The following is a 19,860-nucleotide window of genomic DNA, read 5'->3' on the forward strand; positions in this document are numbered from 1 at the left end:
TCATCCCTCAACATTTCAATATAGCCCTTCAACTTTCATTTTTTTATCAAATTTGTTCTTGTGGTGATATTATACTCAATTTGCCAATATAGCCCTTCAACTTTCGTTTTTGATCAAGCTCATTCTTATGATGATATTATACTTCACAGTACATAACATTTACGTAAAAAGTTCTCTTTGCCCTTGGCTCCTCCCTCTCCAAATTCTGGAAATGTTTATTATTACGAAAAACAAGTATTTGACCAATGCAAGCGAATCAGTTTAGTGGCATCTATACATTTACGAGCTGAACGTCACAATGATTTAATTTAAAATATACCCATGGATCGTATTGTATTGCGGGCATATGGAGAGTAAAATTAAATATACTTATTGCATAACTACATAGCACCATATAAGATATTGCGGAATATTAAGAGAGCAGTGACATCAACAATGGAAATTGAGGAGGAGAAGACGAAGCCAAGGGTTAAAAAGACTTTTTGTATCTCATATTGTTATGGAGTGTAATATCAGTATAAGCACGAATTTGATCCTAAAATGAAAGTTGAGGGATTAATTGGCCAATTTAAAAGTTAAGGAACAAACTTAACTCTCAGAATAAAATTGAGAGATCAAAATACCTATTTTGTTTTTATAAATAAATGAATTACTTTATTCCAGTCTCTACAACCATTCTATATTACTCCCTCCATTTCAAATTATAGATCTTTGACTTTTTAACATCAAGTTTGACCAGTCGTTTTATTCAAAAAAAAATTATGCAAGCATAGTGAAATAAGTCATTCTCGAAGAACTTGTATTGATAAAGCAACCCACAACAAAAGAAGTGATACTTTGCATAAATTTTTAAATAAAATGAGTGGTCAAACTTGAGGTTAAATAATCAAACAACCTATAGAAACGGAGGGAGTACAACGTTCAGCTAGCGCTTTTACAATCAGATGGGGTAAAAACCGTGGGACAACAGTTTACTCGAAGAAGATTGTAGAGGCCTAAGCACAACCAATCAACCATCATCAGAAAAGATCTCCAATTCTCCATGATTGTTGTCGCCAAGAGGATCAGCATTGCAAAACTAGACTCACTTTCTTTAACGATCCGACAGGAAAGGGGAGCTATCAATTCTATCAGGAGGACGACTTTGGACAAGAGTATATGAAAACAGTCAGGGGTGTTTGTAAAACCGAACAGCAAGCCTACTCTTACATTACAACGCATGCTATGCGTCTCTTCTTCAGATGCTCCACGCTCGCACCTCCTCTTTGATTTTAGGCAGGTGCAGGTTCCGGGCAGAACTTAATTGGTCCAAAAAGGTCCGCGTGCTTCGCTTTGTCACTTTCCTAGCAACAAGAACAATGATGCTGGAGGCCCCGTTTGGGCGTGCTGTCACTGTGGTGTGGAACAACTTGGCCATGGTAGTCCACCATTGGTGAGCTACACATTTGGCCTTTACTAGAAGAATAGCCTGCGATATGGAACAGCTCTGCAGCCTGGATTAGCATCCTGATTCAGGACAGCCGGGGGCAGCGGGCGCCGCAACAATGGGTACCTGAATTGTGCTACCTTGTGCTCACAACTTGACGTCGTTTCATGTTCCATGTGCCATGGAGAGAGTTGAAGTTGGACAGTGGATTGGAGTGACATTGGCGCACTGGAGACAAAAAATGAATGGCCACCGAGGCACAGTTACAGATCAAAATCGAAAGAGAGGAGAAAAAAAATAAAATCATGGCCCATGCAGGTCTCGAACCTGCGACCTTCGCGTTATTAGCACGACGCTCTAACCAACTGAGCTAATAGGCCAAGTTGTCAATTCAGTTGTTATGGGTTACCCCATTCTTTTATAACAACATGCGGCGGACAAACTAACGCGACCCAACGTGCTCGAAATCCGCACGGGCACCGGCGCATCGCTGCCTCGCCGGCGGTTCCTCGCGTCGCGCATTGACCAGCCGCGCACCAGACACGAATCCGCCACACGGCGCCAAGCCGCCAACGCCCCCAGCAACGCCTTGGAGGAGCCGTGCCCCTGCCTGGCTGCCCCGCCCACACATGGACAGTCGTCGCGGCGCGGAAGCCGGAAGGGACCGGCCGGCCGGCCGGGCGAGACGGCAGGACATCACAGTATCGCACAGCAAATCGGAAAGCGTTCGTCGTAGTACGCAATCCACGCGCGCGAGCGCCAAACACAGAGCAGTCGGCCGGCGAACCCGGAAATCCCCGGCGAACTCCTGCATTATTGAGGTCGAACGACGACGACGACGACGAGTACATGCTCCGACGCCGCCCACGGTTATTCACATCCGGATCTCAGAGAAAGCCGGCCACGGGCGGATCCGGGTCCTAGCTTTAGCTACACCTACACGGGTTCAGATCGCTGCGCTTCCACCTCGCGTCTCGAGCTGGGAGACGGCAGCAGGGAGCCTAGGACATCTTGGCGTGCTGCGCGCGCTGCCTCTCCACGTACTCGAAGAGGCTGCCGTCGTAGACGCGCCGCATGGCCTCCCGCGCCAGGAAGCCCTCCTCGTCCCGCGCCAGCACGTACAGGATCGTCCACTCCAGCTTCGCCGCGAACCAGCCGAACAAGTCGAACACCTCCCTGAAGCCCTCGGTCATGGACCACAGCTCCCGGTAGGTGAGCCGGTCCGGGGACGTGCGCGCGTACTTGCTGAACATGTTCTCAAAGTTCACCGGCATGAACCTGAACCAGCCCATGAGAGGATCCAATTCGTCAATTTTATTTGGAAGAAACCTTCGTTCAGTGCCAATGCAAGCTCACACCAGACTCCGATCTGTTGCGGCACCAAATTGAAAGAGGAGATGAGAGAAGCAGACCGCACCTGCCCTCGTTGTCGTAGGTCCCGGAGTCGCTGCCGTGCTTGCTCTTGTGGATGTTGTGGACGTAGATCGGGAACAGAGGAGACGGCAGCCAGCCCTGCGCCGGTTAATAATTTCAGAGACGGAACAAATAAGTTGCCGTGCCGATGGACACAATTATTCCGGGAGAGACGATGGAGCAGATGGATGGATCGATCTTGCATTGGGCGGTGAAGTGACTCACGGGCAGGGTCGCGTAGCTCATGGTCCCGTTGACGACGAGCGCGATGAGGAGAGACATGAGCAGGTTGAACCCGAGCGCGCGGCATCCCTGGTAGGTCTCCCAGGGGTAGATGATGCCGTCGTCGTTGCGGTCGAAGAAGGCGACGTGCTGCTGCAGCACGCTCATGTGGTGGTGCCCGTGCCCGTCCGTCGTGCCGTCCGGGTGGTAGATGTCCGGCGCCGCCAGGGCTCGCGCCAGATCTGCTCATCGATCACCATCAGTCCGTCGCCATCATGGATACATATCCTCACAAAGTTTTAAATAGCCGTCTATAACTTCCGCTATAGACGGCTATAGCTTCTAGGAAGGCCAAACGCTATGACATTTAGTCCGCTAAAGCCGGCTATAGCCCGCTAAATGCCGGCTATAGCCCGCTAAACGCCGTAGCGGCAACTCTACCGCTAACCATCTTAGCCGGCGATTTAAAACCTTGATAACGAATAAGAAGCTTGATTCTCACATGGCTTGGGGACGTGCTCCTCCAGGTCGCCGCGGACGGGGCGCATCACGGTCACCGGCGACTGCAGCGCCACGATGGTCTGCGAGTCCTTCGCCTCCACGGCCGACATGCCGTGGAACGCGCCCTTGTCTCCGCCGCCGGCCGCGTCGCCCTTCGTGTCCCCGGCCCTGTCGCCGCCGTCGCTCCTCACCATGTCCGCCGCCGCGACCTTGGCGCCGTCGCCCTTGCTCCCCTCCGTCCCCGCCGCGCCGCGGTCGGCCTTCCGTGACTGCTTGGTCGCCGCCGCCCCCTGCATCTGCTCTTCTCCGTGGGGTTTCGTGGGACAAAGCTAAGGTAGTTGTAGCTATAGCTAGCTTCCAGTTCCAGAGAGTATATAGGGAGTGCCCGCTGCGGCCGCGCGCCGGCCGCGTATATGAGACGTGGCGCGGCGAGCGGCGCCGCGGCGGGCGACGTGTGTGCGCGCATGGCGCCCGGCCCTGCGCGGCCGTAACGTGGCGCGGGATGCCGCTCTTCGTGTCCGGAGGATTCCGCTCGTGCCGCGAGCCCCCTTGTGATCTCTTGTTTTGTCTGCACAGAAAAGCTGTGCCGGACGATGTTCTGTAGCTGACGTGTACGCACCGTGTTTAGGCCGTTTGAATTTTTTTCATAGGCAATAGTACATTTTTTTTGAGGGGCATAGGCAATAGTACATGCCACTGCATGCACAGTAGGCACTAGGCAGGAGCAAGCCGCACCGCGGGCTGTGGAAGTGTGGAGCTGGGCTCTGAATTCACCTGCCGTGGCCCATTGCGTACATGGGCCCATGGCGCCCGCCGCCATCGCTGCGGAGCTGCGGCGCAGCATGGACGCCGGCGACGCCGCGTTAGGACGACTTTGACGAGAGTGCAGAGCTGGAGATGAAGCTTGCTGATCAAACCCTGTGCGTCAGCTCAGATGGTATCCATCTCCCAGATCCCCAAGGATACCCTCCTCCATTTCCTCTGACCTGCAGCAGGCCTTTTCTTTTCTTTTTTTTTATCGTCTTGAGTTTGTCTCGCCCTCTTGTCTCTCCGCGTCGTCGCCCGCTAATCCAATTCTGTGATTTCTGTCATAGCGTCATCGATCTCGCTTGATAGACATCACGATCCGATGCGATCCATGTTTGTTTCTTCCGTTTATTTTAGGCGAAACCGATGGGACCGGGTGTATATGATATAGCTCTGCTCCTGCTTTGCGTGTTCCTCCCTAGCTCCGTTCGTCATTGAAGCCTCGCCTGAATCGGTGAATCCAAGGGAACCTGCTGGTTCTCCGACAAAGTCGTCTCGTTTCTGGCTGCGATAAGGTGAGATCATTTTCACAGATTTCACTTGTGGATATATCGAGTTCTTGCCACTTCTCTCTTGCACAGGTTTTTTATCGATCATCAGGTTTAGGGCTGCTACTTTTTTATTGTTTCATCTTAAAAGGAAAACTCGTAATCTCGCATTTTCGTCTTCTCAGGTTCTCAACTTAGTGTAATACGAGCAGAGCTGACTTGCTGGTGTTCATTCTTTACAGCAACTCAGCAAGGTAATCATCACAGCCCCTCCTTGTTCTGCACAGCCTACGCAGTTTTAGCAAGGTACTCTGTAGCTGGTTTTCCCCTATTGGTATTCTGAAACTGAAGTCCATAAACTCTCATCTCAGGAAACTTTGCTATAAATATGACAATTTGTGCATAAACACCATGTCCTTGTACATGCCGGAAACTTACACAGTACTATCTGTTGGTGGAAGCTGCATAAAGACTATTTCAGTTATTTATAACATTCATCACATTTATTGTGCTGACTTCAGTCATCTGCGACCATAAATTTTGATTGAAGGCTTGAGAACTCAATCCAGGCACACGAATTGATGAATTGACGATAATCATCGAAAGCCATATTCACAAAATTACCAATATCAAAGAATTATGTCTACAAGTGTTTTCCTCCTAGAACTTGAAGTTCTGAATATGTGTGTTGTTTTTGCAGATGGAGGGGAACTAACTAGCAGTCACTAGTCGAATGTCATTTCATTACGAGTCCTTGTATCCTCATGATATGACTTTTCTACACTCTTCACCTGCTAGCACCGGAGCGCCTTGTTCAGCATCTATAGCATCATCTTCCAGTACTTTCTCCACAGCTATGGCGCATGGACGTTTTCCTAATTTGTTACCATCGATTGTTCATTCTTTGAATGCTGAAATCCTGTACTCCAACCTGATTTCCCATTCTGGAGTATCAGAACAACCTTTAGGGGGTACTTATCCTGGACTACCTGCTGAAACAACACATTCTGCAGACCATCTTGGTGGTTTACTGAATAACAATGGCATCAATAGTGTTGAGAAACAGCCAGATTCTGGCTCTGTTAGAGACCCTAACCCTAATGAATCTGCCGAAAGAGATGAATGGTTCTGCTTGGAGCATGGAGGTTTGGATTATATTATCCCTGATGACTTGACCTTGAACTATCCGCAAATGGTAATTTAACTCAAAAGCAGCAGTGACTAGTGATGTAATGTTTACTTGATCATGGAAACTGAGACTGGCATTGGAGATGATATTATATTGTTAGGTGGCTGGCCACATATTTCTAGAACATTTCCATGTTATGTCTTTGATATGCTCACGTTAGAGCTGATATGTTTCCTGTTTACACAGGCTGAATCTGCACATGTTTCCTCACCTCTGAATTCTGAGACATCGCAGCATGAGCACATAGTTCATCAATTAGTTTCAGTTCCTACAATTCCTGGGCAGTTGTATCCTGTTTCTCCTCCAGCAACTATAAATGTCCATTCACCCCAGAGGACTAAAGTGCGCAGACGATGGACTACAGAAATGCACGATCGCTTCATAGACGCCGTCAATCAACTCGGTGGCTGTGAAAGTAAAATCTCAGCAGTATGATCAACTTCATCATCATACACAGTACTATTGGTTTCCTATTATCTCTCATTATCTTTGAACAAATGCAGATGCTAAACCTAAAGCCATTCTTGACATCATGAATGTTGAAGGTCTGACTCGCGATCAGGTGAAAAGTCACTTACAGGTATGCTTCTTTTTTCTCGCCATGACATTATTTGTGTAAGAATAGTTTGTACCTTTTAAAAGTTTGCTAATTAAAAGCAATGCTCAAGACAGAAATACAAATTGGCCCAAGTTCGACATCGCTCATCTAAAGGTCAGCTGTCGATGGTTGTTCAAACCAGTACTTTTCACTTGTTTCAATATTTATATTACTGTTTCCCATCATTATCAGCACCCTGTAATTAGAACTTTTATGTACTGCACATTCAGTTGGAGGCACATCAGTAGAGACAACAACATCTAATGAAGCAATACCTTCTGATGTACAGATGTGAGTTATAAGTCTGTTTCCATGTGTAAACCTATTTTACTTTTGCTGGTGCAAGAGTAGCTTCTTAAGCATTAATGACGAAAATTAAACTTTTGCAAGCAATCATTTGGCATGCTTATACTCCTACCAATTCAATTTTTTAAACAAAACTCCTACCAATTAAATGATTCAGGTCCACTCTTCGTCCTTATGGCTGATATTTTCAGTAGCCGCATATTCTTATTGTTTCAGAGTTTCAGTATACATACACTTAGCCTTATGTAGTTATGTTACTCACTTCACCCTGGAAAGTACCGCTGCTCCTTATATGCCATACTTTATAATCAAGGATTGTAGTTGCACAGAAGAAATATGTACACGTGCTTTGTCTCCGTTTTATTCTGAACTCAATATCTCCGTTTCGCCCCTGACATTTGGCTCTGAATGACTATTTGAGTTTTGTTTGGCAGGCGCATTCAAAATTTGCATTACAGGTGCAGATAGAGCTTCAGAAGAAACTTCACGAGATGGTAGAGAGGACACGTCATGATTTACTGGAGGTACACTGTCCTTGTGTTTACTTTGAAATTTGAATGTTAATCTTCTATTCCATTTTGGGTACGGTATCTATACAGTACTTCTGTCTCTCCAGGCTCCAATATAAAGTGCGATCTTTTTTACTCCCCGAAGGCAACATCATCTTACTACTAACTGCTAAATTCTGTCAAACGCGTATTCGAGATGGGTCCTAAAAGTGCATTATTTTGTTATGTCATATTCAAAATTCATATTGTAGACAATACCAATATTGGGATAATAATACACGTTTCACAATATTGGGATAATAGAGACACCCTTCATATTGGCATGTACACGAGACAAGAGATCTTATTGCCCACTCCATTCTGTGCTTCCTGTGCAATAGATTCACAGAAGCATACTCCAGAACCACGTGACGAGTCTCCACGAGCTCGAGGAGCAGCAGAATCTCAACACAGACGGCCGCACAGCGCGTCTTCGTCCCAGTCCACCAGCAGCGGCAGCGGCAGCGGCAGCCCCTCCTCCAGTAGTAGCTCTCTCCAGGATGACTGGCCAGGGAAGCAGAGCCGCGGCGTCGGCTCAAGACGGCCTGGTGTCAGAGGCTGGCTCACTTGGGCAATAATGCAGGGGTCATGACTGCTTGACCATCTCTTGATCGAGTCTTCAACGCCTGTTTCTACACGGCGTTTATTTTTTGCGCGTGTAAATAATAGTAGTAGAATGGGCGAAAAAAAGAGAGGCGTAGCTACGTCCACTACGTGTAGTAGCATCATTTGGTAGCATGAGCTTTTGAACCCTACAATAAGGATCTGTGTATAATGCTCTGCATAATCACTTGTTGTGGCACTGGCATTTCACTTCAGATGCACAGCCTGTACCTTCGATGGTAATAACATTGATGTTTCTATACTTCGATGCTAAATAGTGATACCCTTGTAGGAACTTGTGGTTGTACTAGAAAGTACTAAGATGCATCTCCTTTATTAATTTTCATTTGCAGATGGTTTGTGGTTCAGTGTTTCTTTGCTGGCAGATGATTGACACGAAGTTCTTTCATCTTGATTAATGCAACCAATTGTACTTTCATGTGCAAACAAGGCCATATATGATCGGCGTCAAACACTTCAAGGTAAAAAAAGAAGATGCAGAATGTTATGCTAAACAGAGTGAGAAAACCAATATTAAATGTTCTAGAACAAAGAGTAGCAGCAATCAAGCATATATCACATATTCACATTTCCATAAACTGGAGTTTGATTACTCATCTTTTCCTTCTTGAATTCTAAACTACTACGAATTATTGCTACTTGAATCTAGACGAACGAATTCATGGTGCAGTGAGGCCGACTTCGCTGTTTTTCGCCGGGTCGACGTCGCTGACGCCTTGGTACCTCTTCCATGGCTTGTAGTCCTTGCGCTCCAGCATCCTCTCCACCTCCTCGAACTGCAGGCCCTTGGTCTCCGGCACGGTGAAGAAGACGACGACGAGCGCCAGGAAGGAGACGCCGCAGAAGAGGAAGAAGGTGGCCGACGTGCCGAGCGCCTTGGTCAGCGACAGGAACGTCTGCGTGACGATGAGGTTGGAGACCCAGTTGGCGACGGCCGCGACGCCGCCGCAGACGCCCCTGAACCGCAGCGGGTAGATCTCCGAGTTGACGATCCACGGCACCGTGCCCATGCCGGGGGAGTAGGACACGATGTAGGCGCCCAGACCGATCAGCGCTAGCCACCCGAAGTTGTTCGGGCACCCCTCCGTGTACAACTCCCGCTGCTCCGCGCGGCACGCCCGCCGCGACGCATCGTTCAGCGCCAGGCACGCTCCCGGGAGCAGCTTGTCTCCCTGGTGGGCGCAGAAGCCGCAGGTGGAGGCGGCCTTGAGGCAGTTGACGCAGCTCCAGGTGACGCCGGGGTTGAACTCGGGGCAGGTCCGGGTCTGGTTCGCGAGCAGCCGGGTCTCGCGGTCGCTGACGGGCGGGGCGTGGTGCGCGGCGCCGAGGAACGTGCCGCCGAGCACGGCGAGCCACACGACGATGCCGACCAGGCTGACGAGCATCAGGCGCCTCCGGCCGGCCCTGTCCACGAAGAACATGCTCACCACCGAGCCGGCGGCGTTCAGGCCCGAGGTGATGAGGGAGAGCGCCATGGCCGTGTTGTTGGACGCGAAGCCGGCCAGCTGCACGATCGTGGGGCTGTAGTACATGACGGTGTTGATGCCCACGAACTGCTGCGCGACCTGGACGACGACGCCGGCCAGTAGACCCCGGCGGACCACCTTGCTGCCCAGCGCCTTCCTCAGCTTGCCAATCAGGCCATGCTCGCCGATGGAACCCTCAAGGAGCACCTCTTCCTCGACGGACTGGCGCATGGCGTCAATCTCTTGCTCGACCTCATTCGCAGGGTAAATCTTCCGCAAGATTTCTGAAGCTTCCTCTTTCCTACCCTGGTTGTTTCACCAAGAGAGAAAAAAACTTCTAAGTAGTTTTCCTTTTTCTAAAACTTCTAATAAGTAGTTTTAGGCCGGTCTTTGCTATCCTTTTGGCAAAAAAAAAGAGAAAAAAAACATTGCATATGAACTACAATTTGGTACATAACAGTTAGGCACAGACCTTCCTGTAAAGCCACCTTGGTGATTCTGGCAGCATCAGCATCAGTATGAACTGGACCAAGGCAGGAAGCCCTGCAATGCCAAGCATCCATCTCCAGGTTCCCGGCACCTTAACATATTTCATCGAGATAACGTCAATGCTACCTCTTGCCAAAAAAAAATTTCTCCCAAATTTGTAGAATATGACAACAGTATAATGTCAGTGAGTACCTTAGTAAAGGCTAGATTAATGAGGTACGCCAAGAACTGGCCTCCAGTGATGAGAAGACCATTTGTGCTTACAAGAGCACCTCTGATTCTAGCAGGGGAGGCTTCGGATATGTAGAGAGGAGCTGTCATGGAAGCCATTCCAACTCCAAGACCAACAAAGACCCTCCCAACAATAATAACAGTAGGTGTTGGGGAAAAGGCCATTATCAGAGCACCTGCAAAGAACAGGGCATCCGCAATTATGATGGAAGGTCTCCTTCCAAACTTGTCATTCATCCAGCCACCAAATGCAGCTCCAACTATAGCTCCAGCAACAGCCATACTGACAATTGTCTCCTGTTATTTGGAATAAATCCAGACACCACATGTTATCCTCATTAATTTTCATTCTTTCTGAAGGAAAAAGGTGTCGCAAGAACTGCAGTTTAACTTGAACTAGAGTAAATGAACTGGAGACAGGTCGTACCCTTAATACAGTGCTCTTTTCCACAGCAGCAAAATCATCTCGAATGTACAAAAGTGCTCCAGATATGACACCTAACAGAGCATTGTTAACAGGATGACACACCAATCAGCTAGATTGCACTTTTGAAGTATTTAAACGGGATGGACATAGCTGCAAGAAGTTAGAATGCCTAAACATTTCTGAATGCACCACAATATTAACATCATCATGATGATAGTTGTAAATAAAAAGGAGAATTTTCTGTAATCTTGTTTTCACCAGAAATTCAAGGTGCTCAGTAGAAACAGTTGCTCTTCTGTTTCATGCAGAAGAGAAAAGTTAAAATGTCGTTTAGAGGTATTTGAACAAGTAATGATTGAGAAGTTGAAAGAGAACATTTTCCTTCCAGAATATGTACATTATTTGGCACGTTCACTGTATTTCAATTTCAAAAATACTAAAACTGCGTAGTGAGACTGAGAGAGAAGCCAAAACATGCATCGGCCACTACCGTGTTCAGATACCTGTATCATATCCGAAAAGAAGACCACCGATGCCAGCAGACAAGACAAGCTGGAGGATGTAAGGCTGTGTCCATGTCAACCGCAGGCACTCCTTGAATTCTGCCTTATCTGCAACATTGACGCCGCCCTCCATTGCATCCAGGTGCCTTTACACACCTGACGTAGGTTCAGAGACCTAATCACGCACTTCACTGCATCAGTAAAACAGACATCCACTGGAGTTAGCACAAAGAAGAGCCCGGGCTCTAGGAAACTCTGCTTGTAGAGCAGATTACAAAATTCCTCAGAATCTCCCAATCCTCTAGTCTACATGTTGTCAAATCATTTCGGAAATTCCCATCAGGCTTATCCAAATCAAAAGGCGGGGAATCTTATCCCGATGCCTTTGCATGAAAAAGAGAGAATATGATGTAGCCTGTAGGTTTTATATCCTGAAACATGCATACTCCCAATCTTTTGGATAGCACGCGCACCCAGCATCCAGCATTGCAGAGAACTATAGAGCATCTTGCAGCCATAAATAAACCATAATAATGCTCCAGAACCAAGGTTAAAACCCGCGCGGCGTGATCTTACATTCTTACCCAACCGTGGAGAAATGCCGAAATATGATGAAATTTCAACGACACGATCTTCGTTTAAGACCGACGGAACGAATCTTCTTTCCGAATGGGGTAGGGAGGATCTGCAGAGGAAACCCCCATCCCTCACGCACTCCGACCCCCACAGCAACCTCCCCGTACTTCCCGTGAATCCCTTCCACACTATTGACACGGAGAAACGAGGAAACGGAACCCGCAGAATCCACAACCTCTCCACACGGAGGACGGCGACGAGGAGGAGGAGATGAAGGAGAACGAAATGAAGCAGATGCCGGGGGCCAAGCCAAGGCAAGCCAGAAACCTCACCGAGGGACAAAGCGAGCGGGCAGTCCAAAACCCCGCCGTCGACTTGAGAGCGCCGCCCAGCAGCAGCGACGCCCCCCGCCCACCCAACCCGCACAGGGACGAGGAGTCAGTCGATGACGAAGGAGCAAGCAGGTGGCAGCGGCGCCGCGCCTCGATTTATTGCGGTTGCGGGCGCCTCGTCGCACTCGCGCGCACGCACGCGGGGGGGCTTCAATGCGGCGGGGGTGCGCGCGGGCGCGGCACGGCGACGCAATGCGATGCGATCGTCGCCGTCCGAGCCCCAAGCCGACGGACGCGCGCGAGCGCGGACAAAAGAGGCGGGCAGCGCCGCGTTCTGGCCGGTTTGCCTGCGTCCTCGCACTTCTCCTGCCTCGCGGTGGCGGCTAGAACTGGGCGGCGGGCGAACTGCGCGCGCGGGATCCCTTTGACTCGCACCCGCCTGCCTTGACCGAGCGTCCGTTTCACTTTCACAAGGCCGGCGGCGCGGGCCCGGGGCATGGAGGAACCCAACTGAGCCTGAGACCGGGGTTCGGGCGCCGTGGGCCAGCGCCGCCGGGCTCGGATCGGAAGAGCGCACCAACCAAAACCGTGGCGCGGGCGGTGGGGTGGGTGGCGCGGCGGTTCGTTGTTGCACGGAACTTCCCGGATCGGAACCTCTCGTCTCGTGTCTCGTCTCCGGAACAGGAGTGGGGTTCGGGCGCCCACATGCTAAAGATAGCGTGTGCGGTTGCTTGGAGCCCTGTGGAGTGCGAGAACCGTCTACTCCCTCCGCTCTGTATACCATGCAAAAGTTTCATTAAACCACCAGCTACAAAAAGGTTTAATGAAAGTCGACTATGGTGAATAGGGAACAGCAAGAGCCAGCTAGGCACCACTTGATGGAGAGAATAGGGAATGTAACATCGTTAAATGATTTGTGCCTAAAAGGCTGGAGTGATGAGGTGCCGATGTATTTGTGATCAGCATACAAGATCGAGTCGAACAACACTCGGGAATGGACGCTGGGATCGCTGCCATACAGTAGATTTTTGAATTCCAGGGTCCGTGCTACGTCAATCTCTCAACGACGTCGTCCGCGACTAAGAAAAAAAAAACAATTGCACCAGCCGGGAATCGAACCCGGGTCTGTACCGTGGCAGGGTACTATTCTACCACTAGACCACTGGTGCCGTTGTTTAGTATTTAAATTATACCTCTTTATCACTTCTTTCGCTGATGACAGTAGATTTATGAAACGCTACATGTATTTGATACCATCTGTCAGTCAGTGAGTCGCCTCACAGCACATACGGCTGCAAGTTTGTTATGTTATTTGAGGGTAGTAGATGGTACTCCCTCCTATCCAAATTATAAGACATCTCAGGAATCTTAGAGAGTCAAAACAACCTCAAGTTTGATCAAGATTATGGACATAAATATAAAGATTTATAATAATAAATTAATATACTATGAAAATATAAGTAATAAAAAATCTAATGGTACTTATTTTATATAATAAATGTTATTATCTTATTATATAAATTTGGTCAAATATAAAAAACTTTGACTCTCCAAAATTGTTGAAATGTCTTATAATTTAAAAATAAAGGGAGCATTGTTCTGTTTGAAGGTCGTAGATGATATTGTTCTGTTGTTTGAAAGTCGTAGATGGTATTCCCAGGTGTCATGAAATATGAACGTCGATTAACTTGTTCGTCTCACCTGTTTCCGATTCACCACCGGCAGACACAAGCAAATGTCGGCCTAAACAACAATCGCGCCACACGTCTACAACGGAGACGTGAACACGTACATGCATATGTGTTAACTCGCACCAACCCCCACAAGCAGTAGAGGCACAGAAAAAGGAGCAATTGGCTCATAAAGAAAATCATGCAACAATATCATATCGGGAAAGGGGGTGGTTGACTTCATCCATTATGCCAATCAGTGAGTCAATATAGCAGGAAAAATTGCAAGGGGTACGGCGACAAAACGATGCAATTAAGCCCGCAACTTTAACGATACACCAGAGGCTAAGACGCACTGCAGGAATTGGCACAGAAGCAGCCGGTACAAGAAACTGCAGCCTCTCGTCGCTACCACAACCAACATAAAACTGGAGCTGCAGATTTGGTGGCCCGCTTCATCTGATCCCAGACTTGCAGATTGGGCAGAGTTTCTTTCGTCTCAGCCACTCGTCGATACACTGGAACGTGAAAAATCAAGCCAGCATCAGAAACACGGCAGAGTTCAGTGAAGGTTCATGAAACACAACAATCGGACTGCATACCTCTTTATGGAACTTGTGAAAGCATGGAAGATGGCGAATGGTATCTCCCACAGAGGGATTGTCTAGGCAGACAGCACATGGCTCTTCGATGCTATTCGACTGTCAGAAACAGAGAATCATGGAAAACTAGTTAGGATTTTTAAATAGAGGAAAGAATAGAGAGATGCCAGGTTCGAAGTTACCTGAACTACTGACTGCGGCAAATTGTTGATCTGGCTTTCTGAAGCACCAGTGTGCTGGTGGTTATTTTCATCCAGTGCAAGTAGTGCGTCATAGTCATTTCTGCAACAAGAGCTCCTTTAGGACATGCTCTAAGAGTGGGGGGGTTTTTTTTGTTCAAGTGAGAGCTGTTCCGGTGAGCATGTGAAGAAAAGATATTGGGCAGTAAAGGAGTTCAAACAAATGATAAGTGGAAGATAAATTCATTTCTTGACAGTTTATCTTCAGAAAGATAACCCATGTGCACAAAGAACGAAGTAGTTATGTAAAAGTTTTGGTCAGAGCAATAGCTCAATGAATGCGTATCTATGTATTAAGACAAAAATGTTAAGAGTTAGACTGTTTTGAGTTCTCAAATCAATCAGGTAGCACGAAGGCCAGTGGAACTGTAACAGATAAACAGGAACATGATCACTTACAAATCAATGTTAGGTTGAATGCGCACAGCACCAGGATATCTTCCTGCAGCACCAGGATATCTTCCTAAAACAGCTCTCTGAAAGTTGCAAACCAGAAGCTGTTAATTATGATCGTTTCAGTAAAGCAATAAAAAAAAACTTTTAACTCAATGAAGACTATCGTCAAAGCATAGTTCAGATAGCAGCTGAGAATGCCCCAGTGGTAAAGTTAGAAGTCCAAAGCATATATCAGGAAAGTACAAATAGAAGCCACAGTATGATGGCACACATACAAACCATCAAGTATTATCCAATCATAGTCCAATGTCAATTAATAATCTAGTAATACAGCTGGAAACTAAAAAGAAAGCTGTATAATTTTGTCTTATGATATCTGGACATTCTAAGTGACACTTGAGTTAATAGTATGTTAGTTTGTCTAGACGAAACCAGAAAATCTACTTTACATATGCACTAATATATCAACCACAGGTAATACAGAATGAAAAGGGCAAGGGAAATAAATTACCAATCCTGAAGTTATTGAAGCCCTATTCTGCAAACGGGAAATCATATTCGATGTCGCCAATTCAGCCCTAAGAGCATTTCGATAAGAACTTGAACGGGAAGCCCGGGCACCTCTCTAAGCAAAAAAAGGGATAAAATATGTCAATTTCAATAGATACAACACAGAATAGGGGCTTTTTCATGATATACAATTTTTTCTATAAGATCTGTAAGCATATTTCTTATTTTTATATAGAAAAAGACCCTAACTTCATATTCACCTATTAGGACATCATATAATTGCAAGAAAAGCTCATGGAGACACTGATCACATATGAGATAGATAAAACATCAAAAATGAGTTCAGTGCTCTCACATTATTGTTTGGGAACCGCCTTACAGGACTAGATGTCTGATGTGTATCCTCCTCATGTTGAAGTGACATTGCTACGATTGCATCCATCTGTTTCAAGGAAAATTCACTGTTTTATGATCTTCAAGTTCAATGGAGTACTTAAGAGAGAGCTGATGATAAACTACCTCTTCTGTAGATGCGAAACGAGGAGATTCATTGTAAAGTTGCTCCTGAAGCTGGCGAGCCAGTAACTCATCTGACTCTAATTGTGCTTGTATAGTAGGATCAACAGAGGTTCCATTACTATATCCACTCAAACTAGATCTTGCTTCAGGGGTCATATCATCAATGGTTACTACAGGAATATCATGTCGATGACTGGTATGATTTCTTCCGGCTTTTGGTGGTGAAACAAAAGAAGCTCCAGGTCCATCATGAGCACTAGAGCTTTCACCAGGATGGGAAGAAGTTGAGGCATGTTTTCTCCTTCCTCTACCAATCATTATTGTTTTAGTTCCCATCCTATCAGAAGCAACTATGGTTGCTCCAGATCCGTGATCCTGACTAGATGGTGCAGAAGATTCAGATTCTCGTTGAGAACTACAAGTCAGCTTACCCATCAATGAAATGGGTAATTTACTAGTGTGGTTACGTGTTGTTCTCCAACCTTGCTCTGCATCCATATTAGAACTGTTGTTATTTACAACAGAACTTCCAGCAGCAGTTAGAGAAATCCTGCAACAGGAGAGGTAACAAAAGTTCAAGCCATACAAGTATACAACATGTAGACTCTCCAACAATGCAGTGAAAAGAGTCATTAGACAAACAAAGTATTCATTTCATATCAATACAATATATCTTTCTGAACTAAGTTAAATGGGCAAAAGAATGATTTTTGAAGTAATCACTTGGGCATCAGTGAGTCCATGTCCATCAAGCTAAATGTATTATAGTTCTACCAGCTCAATTCAACTAATATTTTTTCACATATGCCCAGTTGACATGTTTTAGATTAGAAGAACTCAAATGTCTTCGGCTCATATCAGTACCCAAACTATACCATGCACTGAATTCCCATCGGGAGAGGGAGAGGGAGGGGGGGAGGGAAGGAGGGAGAATGATGTGAAGACAGGGAGGGGGAGGGAGAGGGAGCGAGGGAGGGAGGGAGAATGATGTGAAGACAGTTTTATGAGAACAGATATGTGGACATACCTCCTCAAATTAGCCTCTCCAATTGGATCGCTGTCGCTAATTTCTTTTCCTTTGTTGCGGCCTGATAAACCGATTCCAGAACAATTGCTGCTGTTGGCATGATGTGCACACTGTGGAATCAAAGTCTTCCCAGCTCTATCTGTTCTCAACTTTTTTGCTGTCCTTGTGTCCAAATTGCATCCAGAGGTCAATTTGTCCTTCATTGCATATCTCTGCCTTGTCATTATTGGTGAATTATCAGTGAGATCGATCACATTGCTTCTGTCAAATGCATCAAGCTGAGGATGTGGATGGTGCAAATGTTTGCTTGGATAGCACATTTCCTGCTTTTCATCAGCTTTTACACTTCTTTTGGCTATGTTAGATGGAGAAATGCATCCATTACGGACCAGTTTTTTTTGACCCACATGCCTTTGAGGAACACCACATGGAGGGCTTGAAGGTCCTGCGATGGCCTTGTTAGTGACCATTTCACCTTTCACCTCCGCAGAACTTGACCCTTGACAAATATCAGCACCTGCTACACCCTTCAGCCTATTGGTGGTAATAGTACAGGTTCTGTTTCGTGGTTTGCCTACTGGGATGGTAGGAAGACCTGATCCTGCACCAAGAAAGCTCACATTCCGATGATTTGCATCTTGGTCACTAACGTCCCCATCTCTAACTCGGCAGCCAGGGCTCCTTCCTCCAGTCACACTACAACTGATGTGGTCGGAAATGCTGCTGCTTTGATCCAAGCCACGTTTTTCAGCCCTCTTTCCGTTCTCAACAGATATTTCACTCCTGTCAGATTTCTGTAAGGAAATATTTGCCTGAAGATCTTCTGGTAGTGCCAGAATCCGTGCCACGTCAGCTTGTTTGAAAATATGGTCTGTATCCGAAGGTGCAGGCAGTACACTGCAAGCATTATCTTGGATTGAGGAACCATGCAAGGAATTATTACTGGTTTTAAATCTAATTCTGCGACATGGTATTGGATTAGCAGCTGCCATTGTAACATCCCTCCTAACAACAGAGCTGGATACAGGGCATGTTGACTGTTGTATTCGGTCAGGAGTGTCAGGAACCTCAAGAATTTGATCAGAATTCATGTAAGCCATATATCAAACTCTAGTTATTTAAGCTGCAGAAAACTTGCCCCTTCACCTGCAACTGTCAACTTAAGATTCAACAATTTGTCCTATGCAATGCTTACTTTACAAAAATGATCGTTCCTACATATAATGAGAACAATATCTATCTAAACAAGAAAAAATAACAATATACGAACACTTGATTTAAAACAAAAACCTCATCTATCAAGTTTTACCAAATCAGCCACTGAGTTGTACTGCAACCATCTTGAAATGTAATAACTAAATGACTCGGAACAGATTTCACACATCCCAGAACCTAAAGTAGATAACTAAATGATGTTACAACCATTAGAATATCTCACTCAACTCTTATACTCCATTACCAGAGGACTACAACACTCTAACGGTCCACCATGACCTGCAACCAGGTTGCCACCAGCCTACCTGTTGCCACCGCCCAGGCGCCCACAAAGGGTCCAGCTTCAGCCTCACCTGCTTATCCCCCCTCTTCACCAGGCCCGGTGGCACATCGGGCGCCGCCGCCTGTCTCCGGCGGCACGAAGGATAAGATTCGTCACTGCCGCGGGGTCGAAGATCGCCGCAACAGGGTGGAGAAGAACCCCCGACCCCGTGGCGGATGGAAAAGGGGCGCAAAGCCACGGCGGAGGGCGGCGCGCCGCCGGCGCGGAGGGAGAGGACTCGCCGCCGCCGCGGCGGCGGGATTGGGAGGAACGCGAAATGCAGCCACGCAGCCCCGAATTCATCACACTCAAATTACCGATAGAACCCTAAGGAAACTAGCGACGCCCGACGGTCTCGCCGCAGGGAACCCATCGGAATGTCTAGAACCAGCGAAGAACCCTAGAACGCGATCATCCGGCAGCAGCGACGAAGATTACCTCGATTTTCCTCCCGATCTGGTGGCGAGGCCCCCAAGTCGTGCGAATCTGGGGGCGACCCGGGGGTGGGGCTCCGGATCGGGGAGGCGGCGGCCGCGATAGCCGCCTGCTCCCAACGGCCCTCTCCGATTTATCGCTCTCCCGCTTATGCCTCTGCCTCCCCCCGACACCCCCACTTCGGTGCTCGGTTTTGAGTTTGAAATCTTTTCGGAATCTACTATTATGTTATCTCGTCGCGTCTCCTCTGGCTTGCGTTTCCGCTGCCGCCGCTGGGGGATCAGGAAAGACGTCAGGTAACTGGTGGGTGGGCTCCGTTTCGGAACTGGTGGGCTCTCGCGGGGAATCCGGCTGTGAGCCTGTGACACGCGCGACGTTTCTCTGTGACGTGTGAGTACGCGAGAGGAGCGACGTGCTGGCGCGGGGAGATGAGGCCAGGCCATGTTTTGTTGCCATCGGTTTCGGTCCGTGGGCCTGCGGCCCAGGTTCACGCAATTGACTATTTTTTTACCGGATTGCAGAGAATGTATTCGAATTTCTCTCTCTATTACCAATTATACTTTTTATTATTTTTTTAGTAAGAAGGATGTGTGTTTTGGAAATGCGGATGAAATTTGTAATCTATTGGAGCACACCCTATTACCAAAAGGATAGTTTTGGTCTTGAGGAGAGGAATAAGTAATCTGCTGAAAATGTTGAAATTAGTTGCTATGGAATTATCAGGGCAGGTTGGTTGGTACACTGATGTAAGCGGTTTTATAGATCGTCTTGTGTAGTTT

The 19,860-nt window shown here is 47.3% G+C and overlaps 4 protein-coding genes and 2 non-coding genes across 16 annotated transcripts; 1 reads left to right on the forward strand and 5 right to left on the reverse strand.

The window, feature by feature from the left end:
• Positions 1 to 1,732: 1,732 nt before the first annotated feature.
• TRNAI-AAU lies at positions 1,733 to 1,806 on the reverse strand. The gene has a single exon. It is a non-coding gene; the product is annotated as a tRNA-Ile (tRNA).
• Positions 1,807 to 2,200: 394 nt separating this feature from the next.
• Positions 2,201 to 3,899, reverse strand: LOC120642513 (peroxygenase-like). The gene is made up of 4 exons (XM_039919075.1): positions 3,564 to 3,899; positions 3,065 to 3,303; positions 2,844 to 2,938; positions 2,201 to 2,704 (listed from the first exon to the last, which is right to left on the reverse strand). The coding sequence occupies exons 1-4, from the start codon at positions 3,856 to 3,858 to the stop codon at positions 2,428 to 2,430; spliced, it is 906 nt and encodes a 301-aa protein (XP_039775009.1). The 5' UTR covers positions 3,859 to 3,899; the 3' UTR covers positions 2,201 to 2,427.
• Positions 3,900 to 4,365: 466 nt separating this feature from the next.
• On the forward strand, positions 4,366 to 8,363 carry LOC120642472 (protein PHOSPHATE STARVATION RESPONSE 3-like). Of its 9 annotated transcripts, XM_039919019.1 has the most exons (10): positions 4,366 to 4,499; positions 4,727 to 4,884; positions 5,043 to 5,111; positions 5,558 to 6,052; positions 6,233 to 6,461; positions 6,550 to 6,626; positions 6,719 to 6,758; positions 6,934 to 6,935; positions 7,385 to 7,474; positions 7,840 to 8,363. In XM_039919019.1, exons 4-10 carry the CDS (start codon positions 5,591 to 5,593, stop codon positions 8,074 to 8,076), a joined length of 1,137 nt encoding a protein of 378 aa, XP_039774953.1. In that variant the 5' UTR covers positions 4,366 to 4,499; positions 4,727 to 4,884; positions 5,043 to 5,111; positions 5,558 to 5,590; the 3' UTR covers positions 8,077 to 8,363. The 9 variants fall into 9 exon arrangements, 6 of the variants coding, with proteins under 6 accessions (XP_039774953.1, XP_039774954.1, XP_039774957.1 ...); XR_005662604.1 differs by having other exon boundaries at positions 4,379 to 4,884; positions 5,558 to 6,146; positions 6,715 to 6,758; positions 6,875 to 6,935; positions 7,840 to 7,890; XM_039919020.1 differs by having other exon boundaries at positions 4,379 to 4,884; positions 5,043 to 5,163.
• Positions 8,364 to 8,657: 294 nt separating this feature from the next.
• Positions 8,658 to 12,445, reverse strand: LOC120642407 (probable inositol transporter 2). The gene is made up of 6 exons (XM_039918914.1): positions 12,147 to 12,445; positions 11,239 to 11,429; positions 10,736 to 10,806; positions 10,270 to 10,605; positions 10,061 to 10,168; positions 8,658 to 9,894 (listed from the first exon to the last, which is right to left on the reverse strand). Exons 2-6 carry the CDS (start codon positions 11,369 to 11,371, stop codon positions 8,782 to 8,784), a joined length of 1,761 nt encoding a protein of 586 aa, XP_039774848.1. The 5' UTR covers positions 11,372 to 11,429; positions 12,147 to 12,445; the 3' UTR covers positions 8,658 to 8,781.
• A 799-nt stretch (positions 12,446 to 13,244) lies between these two features.
• On the reverse strand, positions 13,245 to 13,315 carry TRNAG-GCC. Its single transcript has one exon. It is a non-coding gene; the product is annotated as a tRNA-Gly (tRNA).
• Positions 13,316 to 14,007: 692 nt separating this feature from the next.
• On the reverse strand, positions 14,008 to 19,346 carry LOC120642386 (E3 ubiquitin-protein ligase RLIM-like). Of its 3 annotated transcripts, none has more exons than XM_039918893.1 (9): positions 19,085 to 19,346; positions 17,110 to 18,261; positions 16,083 to 16,632; positions 15,919 to 16,005; positions 15,565 to 15,678; positions 15,057 to 15,133; positions 14,601 to 14,700; positions 14,419 to 14,517; positions 14,008 to 14,334 (listed from the first exon to the last, which is right to left on the reverse strand). In XM_039918893.1, exons 2-9 carry the CDS (start codon positions 18,207 to 18,209, stop codon positions 14,272 to 14,274), a joined length of 2,190 nt encoding a protein of 729 aa, XP_039774827.1. In that variant the 5' UTR covers positions 18,210 to 18,261; positions 19,085 to 19,346; the 3' UTR covers positions 14,008 to 14,271. The 3 variants fall into 3 exon arrangements, with proteins under 3 accessions (XP_039774827.1, XP_039774824.1, XP_039774825.1); XM_039918890.1 differs by having other exon boundaries at positions 17,110 to 18,255; positions 19,085 to 19,326; XM_039918891.1 differs by having other exon boundaries at positions 17,110 to 18,006; positions 19,085 to 19,322.
• Between the last annotated feature and the right edge of the window lie 514 nt (positions 19,347 to 19,860).

Source organism: Panicum virgatum, chromosome 7K (assembly GCF_016808335.1).
Source record: "Panicum virgatum strain AP13 chromosome 7K, P.virgatum_v5, whole genome shotgun sequence".
Lineage (NCBI taxonomy): Eukaryota > Viridiplantae > Streptophyta > Magnoliopsida > Poales > Poaceae > Panicum > Panicum virgatum.

Coding starts and splice junctions, on each gene's coding strand:
- LOC120642513 (XM_039919075.1), bottom strand. CDS start 3,858: ATGCAGGGGGCGGCGGCGACCAAGCAGTCACGGAAGGCCGACCGCGGC. Junction 2,939..3,064: donor TGAGCTACGCGACCCTGCCC/GTGAGTCACTTC, acceptor TAACCGGCGCAG/GGCTGGCTGCCGTCTCCTCT. Junction 2,705..2,843: donor ACCTACGACAACGAGGGCAG/GTGCGGTCTGCT, acceptor GGGCTGGTTCAG/GTTCATGCCGGTGAACTTTG.
- LOC120642407 (XM_039918914.1), bottom strand. CDS start 11,371: ATGGAGGGCGGCGTCAATGTTGCAGATAAGGCAGAATTCAAGGAGTGC. Junction 10,807..11,238: donor TCTTTTCGGATATGATACAG/GTATCTGAACAC, acceptor ATGCTCTGTTAG/GTGTCATATCTGGAGCACTT. Junction 10,169..10,269: donor TTAATCTAGCCTTTACTAAG/GTACTCACTGAC, acceptor AAATATGTTAAG/GTGCCGGGAACCTGGAGATG.
- LOC120642472 (XM_039919019.1), top strand. CDS start 5,591: ATGTCATTTCATTACGAGTCCTTGTATCCTCATGATATGACTTTTCTA. Junction 6,627..6,718: donor AGGTGAAAAGTCACTTACAG/GTATGCTTCTTT, acceptor TGCTCAAGACAG/AAATACAAATTGGCCCAAGT. Junction 7,475..7,839: donor CACGTCATGATTTACTGGAG/GTACACTGTCCT, acceptor CCTGTGCAATAG/ATTCACAGAAGCATACTCCA.
- LOC120642386 (XM_039918893.1), bottom strand. CDS start 18,209: ATGGCTTACATGAATTCTGATCAAATTCTTGAGGTTCCTGACACTCCT. Junction 15,679..15,918: donor GGCGGTTCCCAAACAATAAT/GTGAGAGCACTG, acceptor TTTTTTGCTTAG/AGAGGTGCCCGGGCTTCCCG. Junction 14,335..14,418: donor TTCACAAGTTCCATAAAGAG/GTATGCAGTCCG, acceptor TTCACGTTCCAG/TGTATCGACGAGTGGCTGAG.